This window comes from Macaca nemestrina, chromosome 7, assembly GCF_043159975.1.
Source record: "Macaca nemestrina isolate mMacNem1 chromosome 7, mMacNem.hap1, whole genome shotgun sequence".
Classification (NCBI taxonomy): domain Eukaryota; kingdom Metazoa; phylum Chordata; class Mammalia; order Primates; family Cercopithecidae; genus Macaca; species Macaca nemestrina.
The window spans coordinates 3,372,614-3,389,710 of NC_092131.1; the positions used below are offsets into that span (position 1 = coordinate 3,372,614).

A 17,097-nucleotide genomic window follows, 5' to 3' on the forward strand; every position below is an offset into this window, starting at 1 on the left:
TTGAGGTCCAGACAGGCCACCTCACCAGTCACAGGGAGGCCGAAAGCCCAGAAGGCAAGGCCAGGGTCTGGCCGGCCTCAGGATCAGCGGCCAATGTTGCCCCAGAGACTACGGGGTCTCTGCACCTCTGTCTGCCCTCGGAAACGCCACCAGGCCTGGAGACCACGGGAGAAGGGCAAGCCTGTGCTGGTCACTCTGCGGTGACTGGACAGTGTGCCAGGCAGAAACAGGGCTCTTCACAGCCACCCACACGTCCCTCTGCCCCCCGGGTGCCACAGGGGCGGGCGATGCAGGGGGGCCCACACGTCCCTCCGCCCCCGGGGTGCCACACGGGCGGGCGATGCAGGGAGGCTTCTCCACGCAGCCACACACACCGACGTCCATGGATGCCTCGCACCCCAGGCCTCCGCACGGGCCCTCGCTCTGCCGCAAGGGCCCTCCTACTCCATCTGCCTGGTGAGCCCTGATCTACATACGGTGCACTGTGCATCGCCAAGCCCTGTGTTGGGCGCTGGTGAGCCCTCAGCCCCCAGTCTCAAAAGACAGCCAGGGAGGGGCACGTGCTCCCAAAGAAGGTCAGGCAGGGACCTGAGAGCAGCTGCTGTGCATCATGGAGGGTGCATCTGATGTGGGGCCCCAGGAGTGTCTGGGGAAGCCCCATGCCCGCAGTCCCTCCCTTCAGGGAAGCCTTACTGCAGGGCACTCGGCGTGGACAGAAACCCCCGAAGGAAGCCCAGTTCTGAGGGAGGAGGCCAGCAGCCCCCATCCGCTGAGAAAGGCACTCACCAGGCACGCCGGCGGGAGGAAGCTGTTGACCCGCGAGACGCTCCACATGCCCTCCAGGCACTGCTGAGCCTGGATGGTGACCGTGCTCAGCGCCCCTCCAAGACCCGCAGGTGCCACAGACACCTGGACACTGGGCCCGGGGGGCCAGGCCAGCCCCTTGGTCCTGTCTGGCCCTGCTCGGCCTGGCTGCCTCCCTGCAGGACCTGCTGGTCCTGGCGTGTCCCTCGAGCTGGTCGTGGTGCTGGGGGGTGCGACGTTCGGGCCTCCGTGGGGGGCGTCGAGGTCCTCGTGGCTGGCAGGGGCCTGCGGCAGGTGCATGGCCTCCCGTGTGAGCTGCTGCAGGTGTGTGGCGCAGACGTCACAGCGGCGCTCGGCCTCTGGGCGACAGGCTGGCAGGGCCCCAGGTGCTGGGAGCTTGTCAAGAAGCAGGGCGGAGAGGCAAGGATCCTGAGGACAGCAAGGGACAAAAGGAAGGTCAGCGCCTGGGGAGGGAGGGCCGGCACCCAGAGCCCACCAGCACTCTCGCCCTCCATGAAGCCTCGAGCCCCCGCCTGGCCACCACACCATCCGTAACAGATTAATAAGCCCCAACAGTTTCATCCACACGAGCCCAGCAGGAAAATAATTATCGGGCTTCACCGTGAGGCTCGCAGTGTCCTTGTTAACTGCCCACCTTCCCCAGCCGTCATTAACCACCCCGGCCTGCGGCTAACAAGGAAGGTCTGTGGCTCCTGGACAACCAGACCACTGTCAGCTAAGGCCGCCTGGCCGGGGACACGCAGAACACTGGCGAGAAGCAGGGCCCCTTAAAAGCAACGTCTCTTCCAGAGCCACGAGGGCCTCCCTCACTCACACTCACTCAAGGCGGAGCGGGGGGGCAGGAGACCCTCCCCCTTCCTCTCCAGGTCTCCAGCCCCAGTGGGGCAGGTGGAAAATCAAACCAGTGCTGCTGTAACGGTGTCAACAGAAGCCAAGGCCACCCGCGGAGACACTCCTAGAGGGCACATGAGCTCAGTGCAGGGGCGCAAGGGCCGCAGGATTGGGTACAACCCAGGGCCCCGCCCCCCGCCACACACTCCAGCTGCCCCCAGGGCCTGAGCTGTGCACTGGGCTGCACCCTGTTTGGTGACTGTCCCCTTCCCTGAACTGGTGGGACACACAGGTTTCTCCGGCCATGAGACTGGGTTTTAGAAACGGCTAAAAGCAAGACCCAGGAGAACCCAGAGGATGCTCCTCACCCAGCCTCAAATTCAGGGAGGGCTTCCTGGAGGCAGTGACGTCTTCCAGGAGGAGGAGGAGGAGCAAGAAGGAGACAAGTCACAGAGCAAAGCTCACCAGGAGAGAATTGACCAAGAGGCTCACTCCTCCCGGGGCCCACCCGTGTCCCTCGCCACCCCACCAGGCTCTGGCCTTGCCCCTCCCTGGGACCGCTCTGCAACAGTCGGGGCCAGAGCCAGGACCAGTGTCTGTCCTGCTCTCTGTGGAGGGGGCCAGGCCCTCTGCGTCTGCACCCCCTCCCCAAAGGGTGTTCCAGCTGTAGGGCACCCAGCCTGGGCAGCCCCCCGGACAGCACCAGCCCAGCCCTGCTATGGCTGTGACCACCCAGGGCTTTCCGAACACCACCCGACAGGGGTCCTCCACCAGCCCCCAACTTCCCCACCACCCGCAACCTAGGCCTCCCCACCCCACCTGGCCCCAGGCAGTCCCTGGCTCAATGGCTGGCCACATTGCCCCAAGGGATTCCAGGCAAGACAAGACTCCAATGCAGCCACTCTGTTGGCCACAGAAGGCACTGCGGCCTTCTCAAATGTGCCCATTTCTCAGATGAGGGAGCTGAGGCCCATCATACCGGGGAAAGGGTGTCTCATTCACCCCACCCACATTCCTTGAGCCTGTCCTTGGCTGGCTGGGCGCTTGCGTCCACAGACGCCTTGGAGGTTCACCGTGGTGACAGTTGTGGTCCAGGGTGGCCGGTGTCAGCCAAGCATGTGTGGCAATCATGTTCCCCCAGGACCACCTCACACTCCCCACAGTCCCAGGCAGACCAGGTCGCATGAAAGGGCGACCCCCACCAGGCCCAGATGCCTGATTTATGGGCCACTCCAGAGGCCTGGATTTCCTCCAGCCAGGGGCCTGCAGAGCCTCTGAAGTGCCTGGCGCGTCTGGTCCCGATTAGCCAATGCCCCTCCCTCCTGCTGCTTCGGGGATTCGCTGAGGTCAGCCACAAGGAGCCCTGCAGAGGAGGAGGAGGAGGAGGAGGAAGGGGAGGGGGCGGGGAGGGCCCTACCAGAGCAGACTGCAGGAGCCCCGCTTAGCTCTGCTGACGCAGCCAGCGGGCACACAGGTCTACATGTGGGACCCAGAACCAGCCCCTGGCCTCAGTCCCAGCCACAAGCTGAGGGCAGACAGGGCCTGTTTTCCAGTCGGGCTCAGATTATGCTGATTTTCCACTCAGCAGGAGGCTGCCCTGGTGGCCGGAGTGAAGGGGAAGGAAGTCCCCGCCTGCTGGAGCCATTAACCCAACCTGACAAGCGGCCCGGCCCTCAGCCCGGCCCCCAGCCCCCCGTTCTGGAGCTTCTCCACAGGCCAGGCGGCCTCTGCCCATCCAGCGACCTCAGCCTTGGGAAGCCCACCCTGCCCTTCCCTCCCGGGCTGCACGGCAGGAGGCAGGAAGCAGAGCGAGGGCAGGGGAGGGAGGAAGCCCCGACCGACCTGAGAATGCACCGCCCACCATGGGCTGGCCAGGCAGAGGGGCGGCAGGGAAAAGGGGACAGGAAGCCAGAGCGGCCCCCGCCCAGTGCCCCCCGCCCAAGCCCCCACCCGGCTTCGCCATCAGGAATTCAGACAGCAGCTGCCAGGGAGGCCCCAGACCTATCCAGGCCTCAGAGCTCCGGGCATCCAAGTCCCAGGTGTTTGGGGGCCTGTGCTGGAGGGGGGCCCATCAAGCTGAAGCCCCCACTGGGGAGAAGCCGAGGCTGCCGGTCACCTGCTCAGCAACAGCGGCGGCCCTGGCATCTGGGCCAGGGTACCTTCCCCCAGCAGCCCAGGTGCCAGGCAGCATCCTGGAGGCCGGGCCCCACGGCGAAAGCCCTGAGTGGGCCACGCATCCCTCCCCAGGACGGGCCACCAGGTCCTCCTCTCAGGGACTCTCACCACCCAACCCTGACCCAGCGGGCTCCATGGGGGGCACTGAGAGGCCCACCCAAGGCCCCAGGAATTCAAGCCCCTGAACAGGCACAGGGCAGGGGCCATCTCTCCAACCCTAGTCACTCACGCAAGACCGGCCTAGCGCAAGACAGCAAGATGCTGAATGGGACCGGGCGCCATCACCCCCACCACTGAGCCATCACACCAGCCAGGCTGCACCAGGCTGGCACAGCACAGGGGCCAGGGCACAGGCTGCTCGGGCAGAAACAGAACCACAGGGCTGCTTGCCGGGGCCACTCAGAGCCACACAGCCCAGCCCAGGGGACCCGAGACCTCCCATTTGCGAGACCAGCCTGGGGCCCAGCACACTGTCCGGCTACGACAGGAGGAGAAGTCAGCGCCCCACCCAGCAAACTGGGCCAGCACTCAGGGCTCCAGGGAGGGGCTCAGGGAGGCCACTGCTGACACAGGTGGCTCCCAGAGATGGGCATCTTGGGCCCCAGAAGGCGAAGGCGAGGGTCTCCCACACCACTGACTGCTCCCCGCACAGCAGACTCCAGACGCAGCCCTCAGAGAGACAAAGGCTGCCCAGCCCTGCAGCCCTGCCCCTCCCCCTCCCCGCCCGCACAGCCCCCCCCCGCCAACAACAACAAATCCTGCGCTGTGGCCACTTCCTGCACCTTCCGACCTCTGCACAGGCCCGGCAGTGGGGCCAGGCCTCCTCTCCCAGCCATCCCGGCAGCTCAAGAGGTCCTCTGGCCCAAGCCCCCAACGGGTTACTGCCCCAATTTCAGGAATCTGAACTCCTAAAAGCCCCAGACAGCAGGACTGCCTGTCACCCAGGCCTCCACAGCCTTGGTGCCTTGAGGCACAGCCTTGGTGCCTTGAGGAAGACAGTAATTACTCCACTGCAAAATATGACTTTTAATTTTCTCTTTATGGTCTAATTAAACAGATACTTTACTTGCATTTGGAAAATGTTTTTCTTCATTTGATTCAATTTAGCATCAAGCACAGCCTACCCATCAGGCGCCTGGGTTTTAGGGAGCCTCCCCGCTACTTACAAATCATAACTTTGTTCTTTATTTTTTTTCTGGGGTCTCTGAGTTGCTTTAAGTAATCTTTCCATTTTCTCCTGCATGTGAGGCCTGAGGGACTTCACCGGGGACTCCCCGTTCCCCGTCACTGAAGGAGAGAAGTCTCCCAGCTCCAGCCAGCCAAGCCACTGCCCATGGGAAAGAACAGCTGATCAAACCTCCCCGCCAGGCAAGGCCACCCTGGGACAGCGAGCGGGGAGGCGGTCCTGCTCCCAGTTCAGAGACCACGCCATCGGACCCCAGGACCTCAGCCATACGAGGCCCTCTCTGAGTCCCCATCACCTGTCTCCACAAAGGGAGCTCTGGCACTCGCTGGGAAGGCAACAGGGCCCCAAAGCCCCTCCCCGATCCACGCAGTGAGGCGTGCATGTGTGGGCAGCCCGCGTAAGAACCCCACGGGTCATGACCTCTAGATCTTGCCCTCCCTTTCCTTCCCAAACAAAGCGTGCTGGGCTGCAACCCCGAGCCGCCACTGTTTCCGGAGCTGACAACAGGTCCAGGAAGGGACCCCCGGCCAGGCGGCAGCCCTTCTGTCCAGGGCATTTCCACATCTGGTGCAGCCCATCAGGGCGGGGGGCAAGGAGCCGGCTCGGTGCTCCGATCTGGCAACTGGCTGGCCACACCTGGCTGCCCCAGTGCCCCTCCTGCCCAGCTGGGCACCTCTCTAAAGGCCCAGACCCTCCCAGGTCTGCCAGCCAGGACTTCAGGGACCATTCCCATCCTATGGGTCTGCAGTTCTGAAGGCCTCCTACCCCCTTCCTCTTCTGCTGGGAGGGGAGGGAGCAGGGACACAGCCCAGTGCACCCAGCACTGGCCGGCACGCCATCCCCAAGGGCCTGTACCAGGCGCCAGCCCAGCTGGGCAACCCGGGGCACAGACAAGCTCATTGAGACCCTCGTCCCCTCAATGGCCTCCCCTGTCTTCCACCGCATGCCATGCTGGGGTCTGGAGCTATGAGTGGTTAAAGGCCAGATCGGCAAGGATGGCCCCGGCGAGGTGGGGTGGCAGAGGGGCAGGCTCATCAGGACCCCCAGTGCTCAGAGGCATGCTCAGTACACTGCAGGGGCTTGGGGGTCACCTGCACACTCAATCCAACTCTGTACAGGCTGTAGTCACCGGGCAAGGCAAGGGGCCCCGTGGACTCAGTTTCGAATCAAGCCCCTGCCTCCCAGCGGCCCCAGGCATCCCTGGGCAGAAACTCAGAAGCCTCTGCATGTGAGAGGCCACAGGACTGCGCACACCACCAACTCCTCCTACAAGGCTGCCAAGAGTGCCCAGGATCCCAGAGCTGGAGCGCAGCTCCACTCCAAACACAGCCCCCAGAGCGCCCACCTCCTGTCACCTAGCCTGCCCCGTGACGGTCTTCACGTGAGCTCCAGCCAGGCCCATCTGGGGGCTTTTCACAGGCCCACCCCTTGGAGACCCCCGCGCCGTCTCCTGGGTTTAACTCTGAGATCAAACACTGCCGCCCCAGGAGCCGTCCAGACGCCAGGACCGCACCTTCCCGGGGCCTTTCCCGTGGTCACAGCACTTTGCTTATGGAAACACAGTGGCGAAGGACAAGTCAGGGAGAGCCTGACTCTGTAGCTGCGAGTGAAGTCACTCACACCCCACGTCCCCACTTCTTCCCCAGCGGGCAAAGAGGGTCTGTGGTGGTTGCCGCCCCTGCATCCCTGCTGCCCGGCTCCTCAGGCCCGAGCCCTCTGTGCCCTTCATACCACACAGTAGGCACAGGGATGAGTTCAGACCTCCCGGCCTCCGCCCTCAGGCCCCTCTCCTCACAGGCCTCTGGGGCATCTACAGAGGGCAGGGACCCCATGCCCCACAAGGTACAGCCCTTCCCACAACACCAAACACAGCCAGGAAGTTGGGCAGGACCAGGACAAGTCTTCTCCCAATCACCCAGCAGGCAGGCTGGGCCCCTGGCACCATCCCAACACCCAGACACACCCCTGCCAGGCACCCCAGGCCTCCCTGCACAGCCTTAGGGGCCACCCACCCCCAAAAACAACCACCTTGTTCACTGGTTGCCATGAGTCTGTGACCCCTTAATCGACTGAGGCTCAGAGAGACTGAGACACCTCCCTCAGGCCACAGCACCAGGGCCACAGAGCTGTGGTTCCAACTCAGACCTGGGTGACCACAAGGCCCAGAGATGCACCCTTGCCACTGCCTTGCTGGCCCCTCTTGGGGAGCCTCTGGGTTGAACGGGGGGCCCCAGCCCCACCCTCAGGAGAAAAAGATAGAAAGCCAGGCGTGGAAAATAAAGCTTGGAGCCAGGTCGCCTGACACTTCTTCCTGGTGAAGGCAAATGTTGGGAGGTGGGGGAGAGAAAGCCCCAGGGATGAGGGAAGGAGAGGCCTTTCAGCCTTGCTCAGGGGAGCCCCCACAGGCTAGGTCAGGCGGCTGGAGGACGAGGGCTTTGTGGAGGTCACGTTGGTGGCAGGGGTGAGGGTCCTGGAGGCCGCTGGGAGGCAGAGCCGGGCGGCAGAGCCGGGTGGCCGCGCCGGGAGGCAGAGCCGGGAGGCAGAGCCGGGCCACAGCCATGAACTGCAGCTATGAGCTGGGGAGGGAAGATGGGGACAGGACATTTAGAAAGAGCTCCCTGAGGGCACTGGGCGAGGGCCAGCATGTGGCACGCTCCACCAGAAACAGAGGCCAAAGCTCAGGCAGCACCCATCACATGGGGTCAGACGCCAGCGCAGGAGGGATGCAAGTACATCCATCCCAGGCCCAGTGCAGCACGCTGAGCTGAGCGGCCTGGCTCTGGGCCAGGAGGGACTATACATTGCCATCAGCCCCGGGCACCGGGCTGGGCCACCCACCCCTCCCCAGCCCTACAGCTGAGGCCTAGGATGCTGCTGGGGTCGGGGACAGGTGGACTGAAGAGTCTCCATGGAGCACAGCGCAGCCCTGCGGAGGGCCTCGGGCCACCACAGCCCACGGGTCCTGCCTAGAAGACTCCATCCTGGAGAGGCAGTGGTGGCCACAGCATGCCCCTGAGCAAAATCAAGACACTATGACACTTGAAGTAAAAGTGACCCTGAGCGCCAGAGGAAGCATCAGTGACGACGCAGCCCAAGGACTCTGTTCACAGGTGGGAAACTGAGGCCCTGCAGGGCAAGGACACACTGTGGTGGGGGTGGCAGCCTCCAGAGCCTGCCCTGAGAAAGTCTCATCAAGCACAGCGTTCACCCCAGCAGGAAGGGAGCAGCGGGGGTGCAGAGCTCAGAGGCTGACAAGGGCTGCCCATTCCTGGGCCAGGATTTCCAGAGGCCAGACCACCCAGCCTGGCTACCACCAGGAACCGGGGAAAGCCCAGCTGACAGCCACTCCCCCAACAGCCCAGACTCCGCTTCCACGGACCAGATGAGCAGGCTGAGGCAGACACGCCGAAGGCACAGTCAGTCCACTTTTACTCTATTTACTTACTCATAGCCCACACTGTCTTGCATAAAGATTGTGTGATGGCTTGCAGGAACTACAAAAATAAATTAAAAACAAAACCATGCAACCACAGTCAGTCGTAATTGGAACAAAAAGAATGATCCGTTCCCATTAAAGACAGAAGAAAAGTCCCATGTGGTCCAGAGCTGAGTAGCAGATTTGCCGCGAGTTTCCTAGCAGGCAAAGGAAGAGAAGAACTAGACTTTCTTTGTTACTTAAGGCAAAAACCAGCTCTTCTGATTTCCAAATAAGAGATCCTTCCGGGGTACTTTAGGGAGCTTTGGGAAGGCCCCAGACCCGTTCCCTTAGCCCACTCCAAACCCTCACAAGTCCCTCCAGCAGGACTCTGAACAGCTGAAGGTTTGGGGGTGGCCTGCAGTCCCCCTCCTTCGCTGTCCTCCACCTGGAAGCAGAGAGGCAGTGAGACCAGCGGCCACAATCCCGTCCCCACCCAGCCTACGTGTGACCACGGCCAGACTCCCCCAGAGCACGCCCTGCCCCGACATAAAGCCTGTACCCCGGAAGCCACTAGGGCTCCATCTCCGCTTCTGGCTGGTGTTCAGAGGATGATGGTTCACATCCCTTAAGCTCAAGTCCTCTCCCAAACGCCCACCCTCAATCCCTGGGACCCCAGAGCAGCCAAAAAGACAAGACAAGCACAGAGACGTGCCCTCAACCCATCACATGCTGAAGCACAGGGAACCCCGGGGGCAGCACCGCCCGTCCAGGGAAGAGAAAGCCCAGGTCCCACAGAGGCTGCACAGCAAGGCTGGGCCTGACCAGGCTTCCTCCCGGCCCTTCCCCAGGCTCTGTCCCCGAGAGTAACTGGGAGCTCCGAGCTCCACAGCCTCCCGAGCACCGCCCTTCCCGGCAGAGTTAGCCAGTGCCCTGCCTGCCAGCCAGGGAGCCGTGCCCCTCTCACCTCCAGAGGCTGCCACTGAAGCCTGCGACACCTGGGCTCAGCTGGGAGTGCTGCTGATGCCAGGCACCCCACCCTGCGGATCCCTGAGGCGGGTGCCATTGCCAGGTACAAAGGTGGCCCCAGCAGCAGCGGAAGCTGGGCCAGGCTCCAAGCAGCAAGGGAAGGCGGCAGCCCCAAGTCTGGGGGCCCAGGGGCTCTGACCACAAGTGGCAAGCTTCCATCATGGGACCAGTCGGGTCCAGCTCCCACCCTCCCAGGACCCATTGCCTATCTGGAGGCAATAGACCCGGGACCCTCAAATCACAGGCCTGGAGGCTGTGAAGACAGAGATGCCCCCATCCATCCAGGGGGCTAAGAGGGCCTCCTCGGACAAGTGACGGAGGAGGAACGAAGAGCTGGCAGGAGTCACCTCCAGTCAAACCACAGAGGCAACAGGAGAAGCAAACAGGACTCGCCAAGCCATGCAGAGCGGGAGGAGGCTTCCCGGCTTCAGACCCGGGACAGCTGATTCCCTGTACACAGGGGCCACTCCGGAGCTTCGCTGGGAGGAGAACCCAGAGCCACAGCCTCGATGGGCAGCTTCCCTCACTGTTCAGCTGCGTGGCACCAGCGGGTGGCACCAGCAGTGGTTCTGTAGCTCTCGGGGGCATAAGGACGAGGCCCCTGCCTGGATAAGCAAGAGATGCACAGGAGCTAAATGAGAATTGATCATTTTCCCCATCAGGGGCGATAATCAATTCAGCACTGGTATTGACACTTCAAATGTCACGGGGTCTCAGGAGGAGCCGACACCTCACATGACATGTCTGTCAGCAGCTGGAATGGATCCCCAAGCAGGGACCCTCTCCTTGAAGCAGGGAACCATCCTTTGTGGGGGAAGGGGATCGTCATCCTCCACTGGAACTGTCATTTTGAGGGGCAGAGAGACGGAATCCAGCCCCAGCAGTCCCTGGGGTGACCACCAGCAAGTGGGGTGTGGGAGGAAAAGTCTAGTCACTCGGTCATTCAACAAACACCTCCAGGTGACCCGGACCCCATGCCTGACCTGGCAGAGCTCCTTTTCGTGGGGGAAACCAGGACTGAGGTCGGGGAAAGGGAAGAGGTCTGCCAGAACCAGTTCATGGTGGTAGGTGAGCATGGGGAAGGGAAGGGGCCCCGTGGAGAAAGAGGGAGGCCCCAGCTTTGCCTGCTGAATGGGAGGCACTGGGATGCAACCTCCCACAGGGACATCTCAGAGTTGGGGGCACCTGAGAAGGGGCCTCGGAGGCCAGAGCAGGGACACTGAAGGGCCTCCAGCCCAGGGAGGCCAGGGGGTCTGGGGAGAAGGACAGCATCTGTGGCACAGCAGACAGAGCAACCCAGCAGACAGAGCAACCCATTAGAGAAAGGACCCTGGAGGCCACAGGGGACCGCTCCAGGCCATGGGGGTCCTGAAGTAGTCAGCCCGGAGACAAGGCCTGAGGACCCTGCAAAGAGCGGAGGGCACAGTGTGGGGGCGCAGTGAGGAGCAGGAGCCACGGCCAGAGACCCAGCATGGGGCTTCGCCTCCACATCCAGGGCCAAGCAGATCAGGAAAGACAATGCCCTGGGGCTCCAACTTGGGCAGGAAGAGAATGTCCCCCTCCCCTACAGCCCCAGATAGGGCACCAGGCTCAGAAAGGTGGGGAGGGTACAGTCTTATCCATGCCATGGGGATGAGGTTCCCAGATGGGAGACCATGGTCACCCTCACTGCCCAGACAAGGGAACTGAGACAGGCTCAGGCGGATGGGAGCACGCAGCAGTAAGGGAGAGGCAGGCCTGGAACCCGGCCTCTGATAGACCCAGGCACAATGACTCGAAGTCCCTAACTCAGCAAATAGCAGCAGCAGCCGCCAATGTGAGAGTGCATCCTTTCCGGGCACTGCTCCACATACCTGTGCAATGGGCACAAAGATGGTCCCGTGTCACAGAGGAGGAAACAGAGGCCAAGAACTCTCAGGAACCTGCTCAAGGGAACTGCCTCCTGGCAGGAGGGTGGGCAAGGGCCCAGCAGGGGATGAGCATGGGCAGGACCATGGGGGCATCGTGGGCTGGCTAAAGAGCAACACATTCAAGGAGATGCTAGCAGGCAGGCCCTCGACCCTCTAAGCGCCCCTCTACAACGGAGACAGGCAGGGAGCCCAGAGGCGAGGGCCTCTAACATACAGGCCGGGTCCCAGAACATTTCCCCACTTCTCTGGGCCTCTGAAGATCCAAGCATGAGACAGACAGATGATTGTGAAGTTCTCTGTAAACTGTAAAGGGCTATCCTCAAGGAAGCTCATCTCTCCCCTAAAAAATACTAAATGGGCCCCTGGGGAAATCCTAGAACACCAACCCTAAATACCCCTTGCCACGTTGGCCTTAGACAGCAAAGGCCAGGGCCCCTTGGACAGTGCACCAGACTCCGGGGAGCACACTGCGGTCACCCTGGCAACCCCAGAGACTTCCCTCCCAACCCAAACACAGAAGCAGCCATGTCCACACATCTGGGCCCAGGAGGCCAGGCCAGGGCTGCAGGCTGCAATTCTGCTGGGACTCTGGGGACCTACGCCCACACAGGGGACAGCACAATGACACCCGTAAGGCCCCAGGATGGCAGGTGCAGCCCCCCATGCCCCGTGGAGAGACAGTGGAGGATGGGGCCTTCTCTCCTGGGGGCACAGCACCCTGCAGGCGGGACAGCACTTCAGAAGAGACCCCAGGTGCCAGAGGAGGCCACAAAGCAGAAGAAGGGGGCCCAGGGCAGAACAAAGCCCTGGCTGAGCCCAGCCCGGGACCCCGGTGTGCTGAGTGCCAGTGCCAGCCAGAGAAGGGGGAGCCCCCAGCTGGCACGGAAGAGGAGTTTCCAGTGTCAAAGGCCAAGTTCAGGGGAGGCTGGAGATGAGTGGTCTGGGACTCCCCTGATGACCTGTCTGCCAGAAGAGAACAAGACACCCCCCATATGAGGAACCTCGAATCCACCAGGGACTAGTATGACCTGCAGCCCTCTCCACTAGGACCCCTGGCCTGCCCACAACCAGGAGCCCCCTCCCCTTCACGACGCCATACCAGGACCATGGTCCCAGGGCCAGGCAGCATCAGCTGTTCAAGTCCACTCCAAGAATGAGGAGACCAGCTCAGTCCTAATGCCCCTCCTGTCTCTGGCCTGTTTCCCCAATGAGGCAGCAAGATGGGCCTTTAGCTCTGGCTGGCCCTCTCCAGGGGGCCCTCAAAGGTCTCCTGCTGCCTTTTAAACTAGATACAGGCCATTGGGGCACAGAGTATAGCCAAGGCTGCAGCCTGTCCAGAGCAGAGGACAGGGTGGGTCCAGTCCTACCCCAGGACAGGCCCACAGGTGCCTGGCCTGAGCCAGAGAGAGAGGCTGCAGCACTCCTATCCCTCGCCAAGACTCCTGAGGGCCCGGAGAGGGTGCCCAGGACAGAAACCAGACCAGTACCCTGCCCTACCCTGCCCAGCCCCAGACAGGGCAGTCAGGGTCTCAGCTCACTCCAACCCCCACAGCCCTCCTTAGAGAACTATATTTAGATTCAATGGGGATTATGTGGACTTCCCAGGAACTCTTTCATAAAGGCTGAAGGCCGGGCAGCGGGCTTCCTCTGGAGACCCCCACCTGCCCCCAGCCTTTGCAAACTTCCAGCATGCATTGTTCCTGGAACAATGGTCCCTGCTCCCTCCAAAGCCGGCAGGCCCACTGGCTGGAAATCCAGGAGAACCCCTCCCCTGCAAGCACCTGCCCCTGGGGCTGGAGCCTGGGGAACCCAGAGGGCCTAGACTCAATTCCCCATGGGCGGCCACTGCCTCACTCTGTCCCAGGAGGTGTGGGACAACAGTTCTTATCCTTGAGGCTGGGAGAGAAGTAGGCAGGGACCCCCCAGCTGCTATGACCCACCCTTTCACCTGCCAGGCCTCCCGGCCCCAGGTATGCAATTTCCAGATACCTGGCTGGGGGCCCAGGTGCCCCAAGGGCCACAATGCACCAAATAACCTCTCCCTGCTGGCAGGGCAGGAGCTGTCCCGCCCTGGGTGGAGTCCCTGCCATCCGCTCTCTCCTCCTCCCACACAATCCTGCGTTCCAGCTGTGGGACATCTGGGCTGGGGGAGGAAAGCCAGCCCAGGCCCCTCCCATCCGAGGCAGCAGGGCCCCTGTGGGGGGGTGCCGGCTGAGCTGCCCTAGCTCACACCTGGTATTACAGACCGGGAAATTGAGGCCCGCAGAGGGGAAGTCCTGGCTGATAACTCTCCGTGGAAACAGCAGCAGGGAAGGAGTGGAACCCTGCTTCCCTCCAAGTCCCAAGTTCCACCCAAGTTCGGCGTGGCCCTGCCCGGAGGGGTCGGCCTAAGGAAGGGTCACTTACCCGGAGGGTCGTCCCGGGCCCGCTGACCAGCTTCCACGCCTGTCGCTTGAGCTCCACAAGCTTCGTGTGGCAGTGGCGGCACCAGCCGCCTCCGCCGGCTGAGTGGCCCTGCTCTGCGCCGGCCCCGGCGCCCTCGGGCGCAGGGCGGCTGCCGCATGGGTCCTGGTCGGGACCGGCGGGTAGCCTCTTTCGGGGGGACACCTCCAGCAGCGGCGGCGGCTCGCGGGCCGGGCCGCCCTCGGCCACCTGCAGGGTGTGGGGGCGGAAGCGGACAGTGAGCCTGGGACGTCCGGTGGCTCCAGACCCCAGCGCGCCCTGCCCCAGAGTGACGCTCTCGCCAAAGTTAGAAGCCTTGGGCACGACCCTTGGCGCTCACCCACTCCCTCCATCCCTGGAGGTCCCGCCTGCGGGTCCGCTACCCTCAGCAGGAGGCCCCGCCCCCAGGGACGCGGCGCACCCCGCGAGTATCTTCGCCATCCCGGGCCCCCGCGGCCCGCCTCCCTCTCCAGGCCCGGTCGCGCGTACCGCGGGCTGCGCCGCGCACAGAGGGACGCCGCGGCCGACCATGGCCCGGGCGCGGGAAGAGCCCGGCGGGCGCTCCAGGCCGCGCTGGCTCTCCGAGGGCGCCGCGGCTACGTGATCCGGCCCCGAGGCGCCCCCATGGCCCGACCCAGCCGCTCGGAAGTTCGCAGATCCTGCGAGTGTCGCGGGGCGCGCGGTAGCTTCGGTGGGCGCGCTCGGGAGGCGAGGGCGGGGCCGGGGCGGGGCGGGGCTCGGGCTCCCGGGGCTGGCGGCAGGGGGCGGGATCCCAGAGAGTGCGCCGCCGCTGCCCAGTGCTGGGCGGCGCGTCGGGGTTAGGGTCCCCGCTTCCCTGCGCGGCCCCGCGTACTCCAAGGACCCCAACCTGTTAGGTGAGTCCCTCCCTTGGGGAGGGGCGCTGAGGGCCGCGCGAGGCGCTAGTTGCGCGCGCGCATGCGCCTCCCGCCCCTCTCCCGGGACACCAGGGCTGCGCGTCTCCCAGGAAGCACAGACGCCCCTCCCTCTACAGGAGGGAAAACTGAGGCTGCGGAGGGGACGCTCTTGACCAAGTCCCACGGTGAGGTGGGCCGAGGAAGGGGTGGGACCCCGGCCCCCAGACTCCCAGGCGCCTTTCCAGGAAGCCCAGCGTACTCTGCGTATCGTGGGCCACTTTTGGTCTAACTGTCGCGCGTGGGTGAGTGTCGCGGCGGTGTGCGCCTCGGGCCGGGAAGCGCCCGCGCCGGCGTATCTGTGCCTCGGCGCGTCTACGAACGGCACGTGTCTTAACAGCCGCGCGTGTGCCCGCAAGTGGGTGTGCGCGCCGTGCCGCCCGGGAAGCGGGAGGTCCCGCGGGCGTGCGCCGGACCTGTTGTCAGCAGGCCTGGCAGATGGGAACTCAGCTCCAGAATTAATTGCCTGTTTGTCTCCGGCTGGGAGGCCGACCCCCCACTTCCCCGGCGACCAGTTGCTCTGTGCCTAGCCGGGCCCCAAATGTCGCCGGCATCCGCGGCCGCAGGCAGCTCCGGGGCCAGGCTCCGGGTCAGCCCCAAAGCCGGGGTCAAGCCAGGCGGGCGCGGCGGGCGGGCTCCCTGTGACGCGAGCGCCCCCTGCCGGCCGCTGCGCACACGGCTCCGAGACTGGGGCAACCCAGCGCCGCACGTCCCAGGCCTGAGGAGCACGCGGAAACTCCGAAGGTCGTGATCCCGGCGGAGACCAGGACACGCTACTGCCGGCGCATACAGTGAGGCCTTCGCAGAGACTCAATACTTCAAAGTGGCCCTTTCCGTTTTGCCCACCCTCTTTTACTTGGATAAGCCTCCCCGCCCACGCACGCACTCCCTAGAAAGTGGGGTGGGTGATCCCCCTCCCGGCTTTCCGGGTCATTGATGACCTTCGGGGTTCGAAAACGCAAGGGGGTATGGAATAAAGTGGCAGGGGCTCTCCACTCTCTGAGATCCGTAAGCCTGCAGCCCCTTTCCACCCAGCCTAGGGGTCCGGAAGCGCTTCCCCTACCCATCTCATCGCTGCCTGGAGAAAGAAAACGGGCGTCAGCCCACATCCCGATCTGGGTACCCAGAACAACACCCAAACCCCACCTCGCACTGCCGGCTGAGAGCACCACCACTCGCCGCTCCACTGCTCCTGGACGCACACACTCTATATCCCGGGCCCCCCACCCACACACGCAACCCAGAAGCACGCAGCGGTCGGGAGCCCCGGTCCTGCGCCCCGGGCCAGCCACACCCGCAACTTCAGCGCTTCTACCGCCGTGGCGCTTTGGGAAGCACAAGCTCACATCCCATATCCGCAGAACACGGGGTGCACGAGGGGGCTGAAGTCACCTCGGGGGCTCACAATCAGTCAGGGGCCCCTGACCCCCTACTTCGCCCATCCTAGCAAGGCGCAAGGTGAGCCCGAGAGTCACTGCGCTGCGCTCTCCGCCCTAGCCACAGCCTCCGGGTGGGTCCGGTTGGGGCACAGCCTTGAAGGGAGAGGGAGACGCGGACAACGCTAATGGGGGAAAGTGCGGCAGCGAGTCCCAGCCCGGACTGCGGGACGCCGCTCCGGACCGGCTGGCTCCTTCCCCGCGCCGCACCCCCGGCCGCGCGAGCCGCGCCGCAAAGTCTTGGGACGGCGCCTACGCCGCCCGCCCCTCCCGCCAGCCCTCACCTTGCCTCGTCGCCGCAGGAGGTGGCTGGTGAAGCCCAGGATGATCTCCGAGTCCAGGCAGAGCGCCCCCATCTCCAGCAGGCTGGGAGCCTTGCGGGGCGCGCCGCGGGGCGGCTCGGGCGGCCCGGGCAGCGCCATGGAGGAGCGAAGCGCGGGGAGCGGCCCCGAGCGCCTCCCGCCACCGCCGCCCCGCCCGCGCGCTCACTGGCCGCGCGCCCGCCGCCGCCGCGTCCCGCACCGCGCAGGGCCGCCCGCCAAGCCCTGGTCCTCCGCGGCCCGCGCCCCCGAGCCCTACGCTTGCTCCGCGCCGCGCGCTCGCGCGCTCGGGCCCCGCCCGCCCGCGCCGACAGCGCCCCCTCCGCCCGGGCGGCGAGCCAGACACCAGCCACGCGGACTGGAGGTGGGGGGCGACGGCCCCGCCCGCCACGGGGCGGAGGATGAAGGCCAGAATCGGGTCGCAGTCTGCACCCACCTGCCTCGCGCGCCCCCAGACGTCGGCGCCTACTGCCGGGTATCCGGCAGGGAGAGGGCAGCGCGGCTGCTGTAAAACCCTTCCGACTGGGGCATAATCGCAGCCCCTTCCCCCTCCAATCTGTCCTGAGGACACCGGGCGTTGGGGTCCTGGCCCATGG

At 64.4% G+C, this 17,097-nt stretch overlaps 1 protein-coding gene across 6 annotated transcripts in view; it reads right to left on the bottom strand.

Annotated features, from left to right (window-relative positions):
- LOC105489830 (kinesin family member 26A) overlaps positions 1-16,628 on the bottom strand; it is a 43,213-nt gene extending 26,585 nt beyond the window's left edge. For 2 of the 6 annotated variants that reach the window (XM_024795404.2, XM_011755006.3), the window contains exons 1-3: positions 16,466-16,628; positions 13,778-14,023; positions 787-1,233 (exon numbers count right to left, since the gene is read on the bottom strand). In XM_024795404.2, coding sequence (XP_024651172.2) covers positions 787-1,233; positions 13,778-14,023; positions 16,466-16,603 — 831 coding nt within the window. In that variant the 5' untranslated portion in view covers positions 16,604-16,628. Of the gene's footprint in view, positions 1-786; positions 1,234-13,777; positions 14,024-14,302; positions 14,516-16,465 lie in introns of those variants that run through there. The other 4 variants (XM_024795406.2, XM_024795405.2, XM_071099491.1 and 1 more) reach the window with 4 other exon arrangements.
- Between the last annotated feature and the right edge of the window lie 469 nt (positions 16,629-17,097).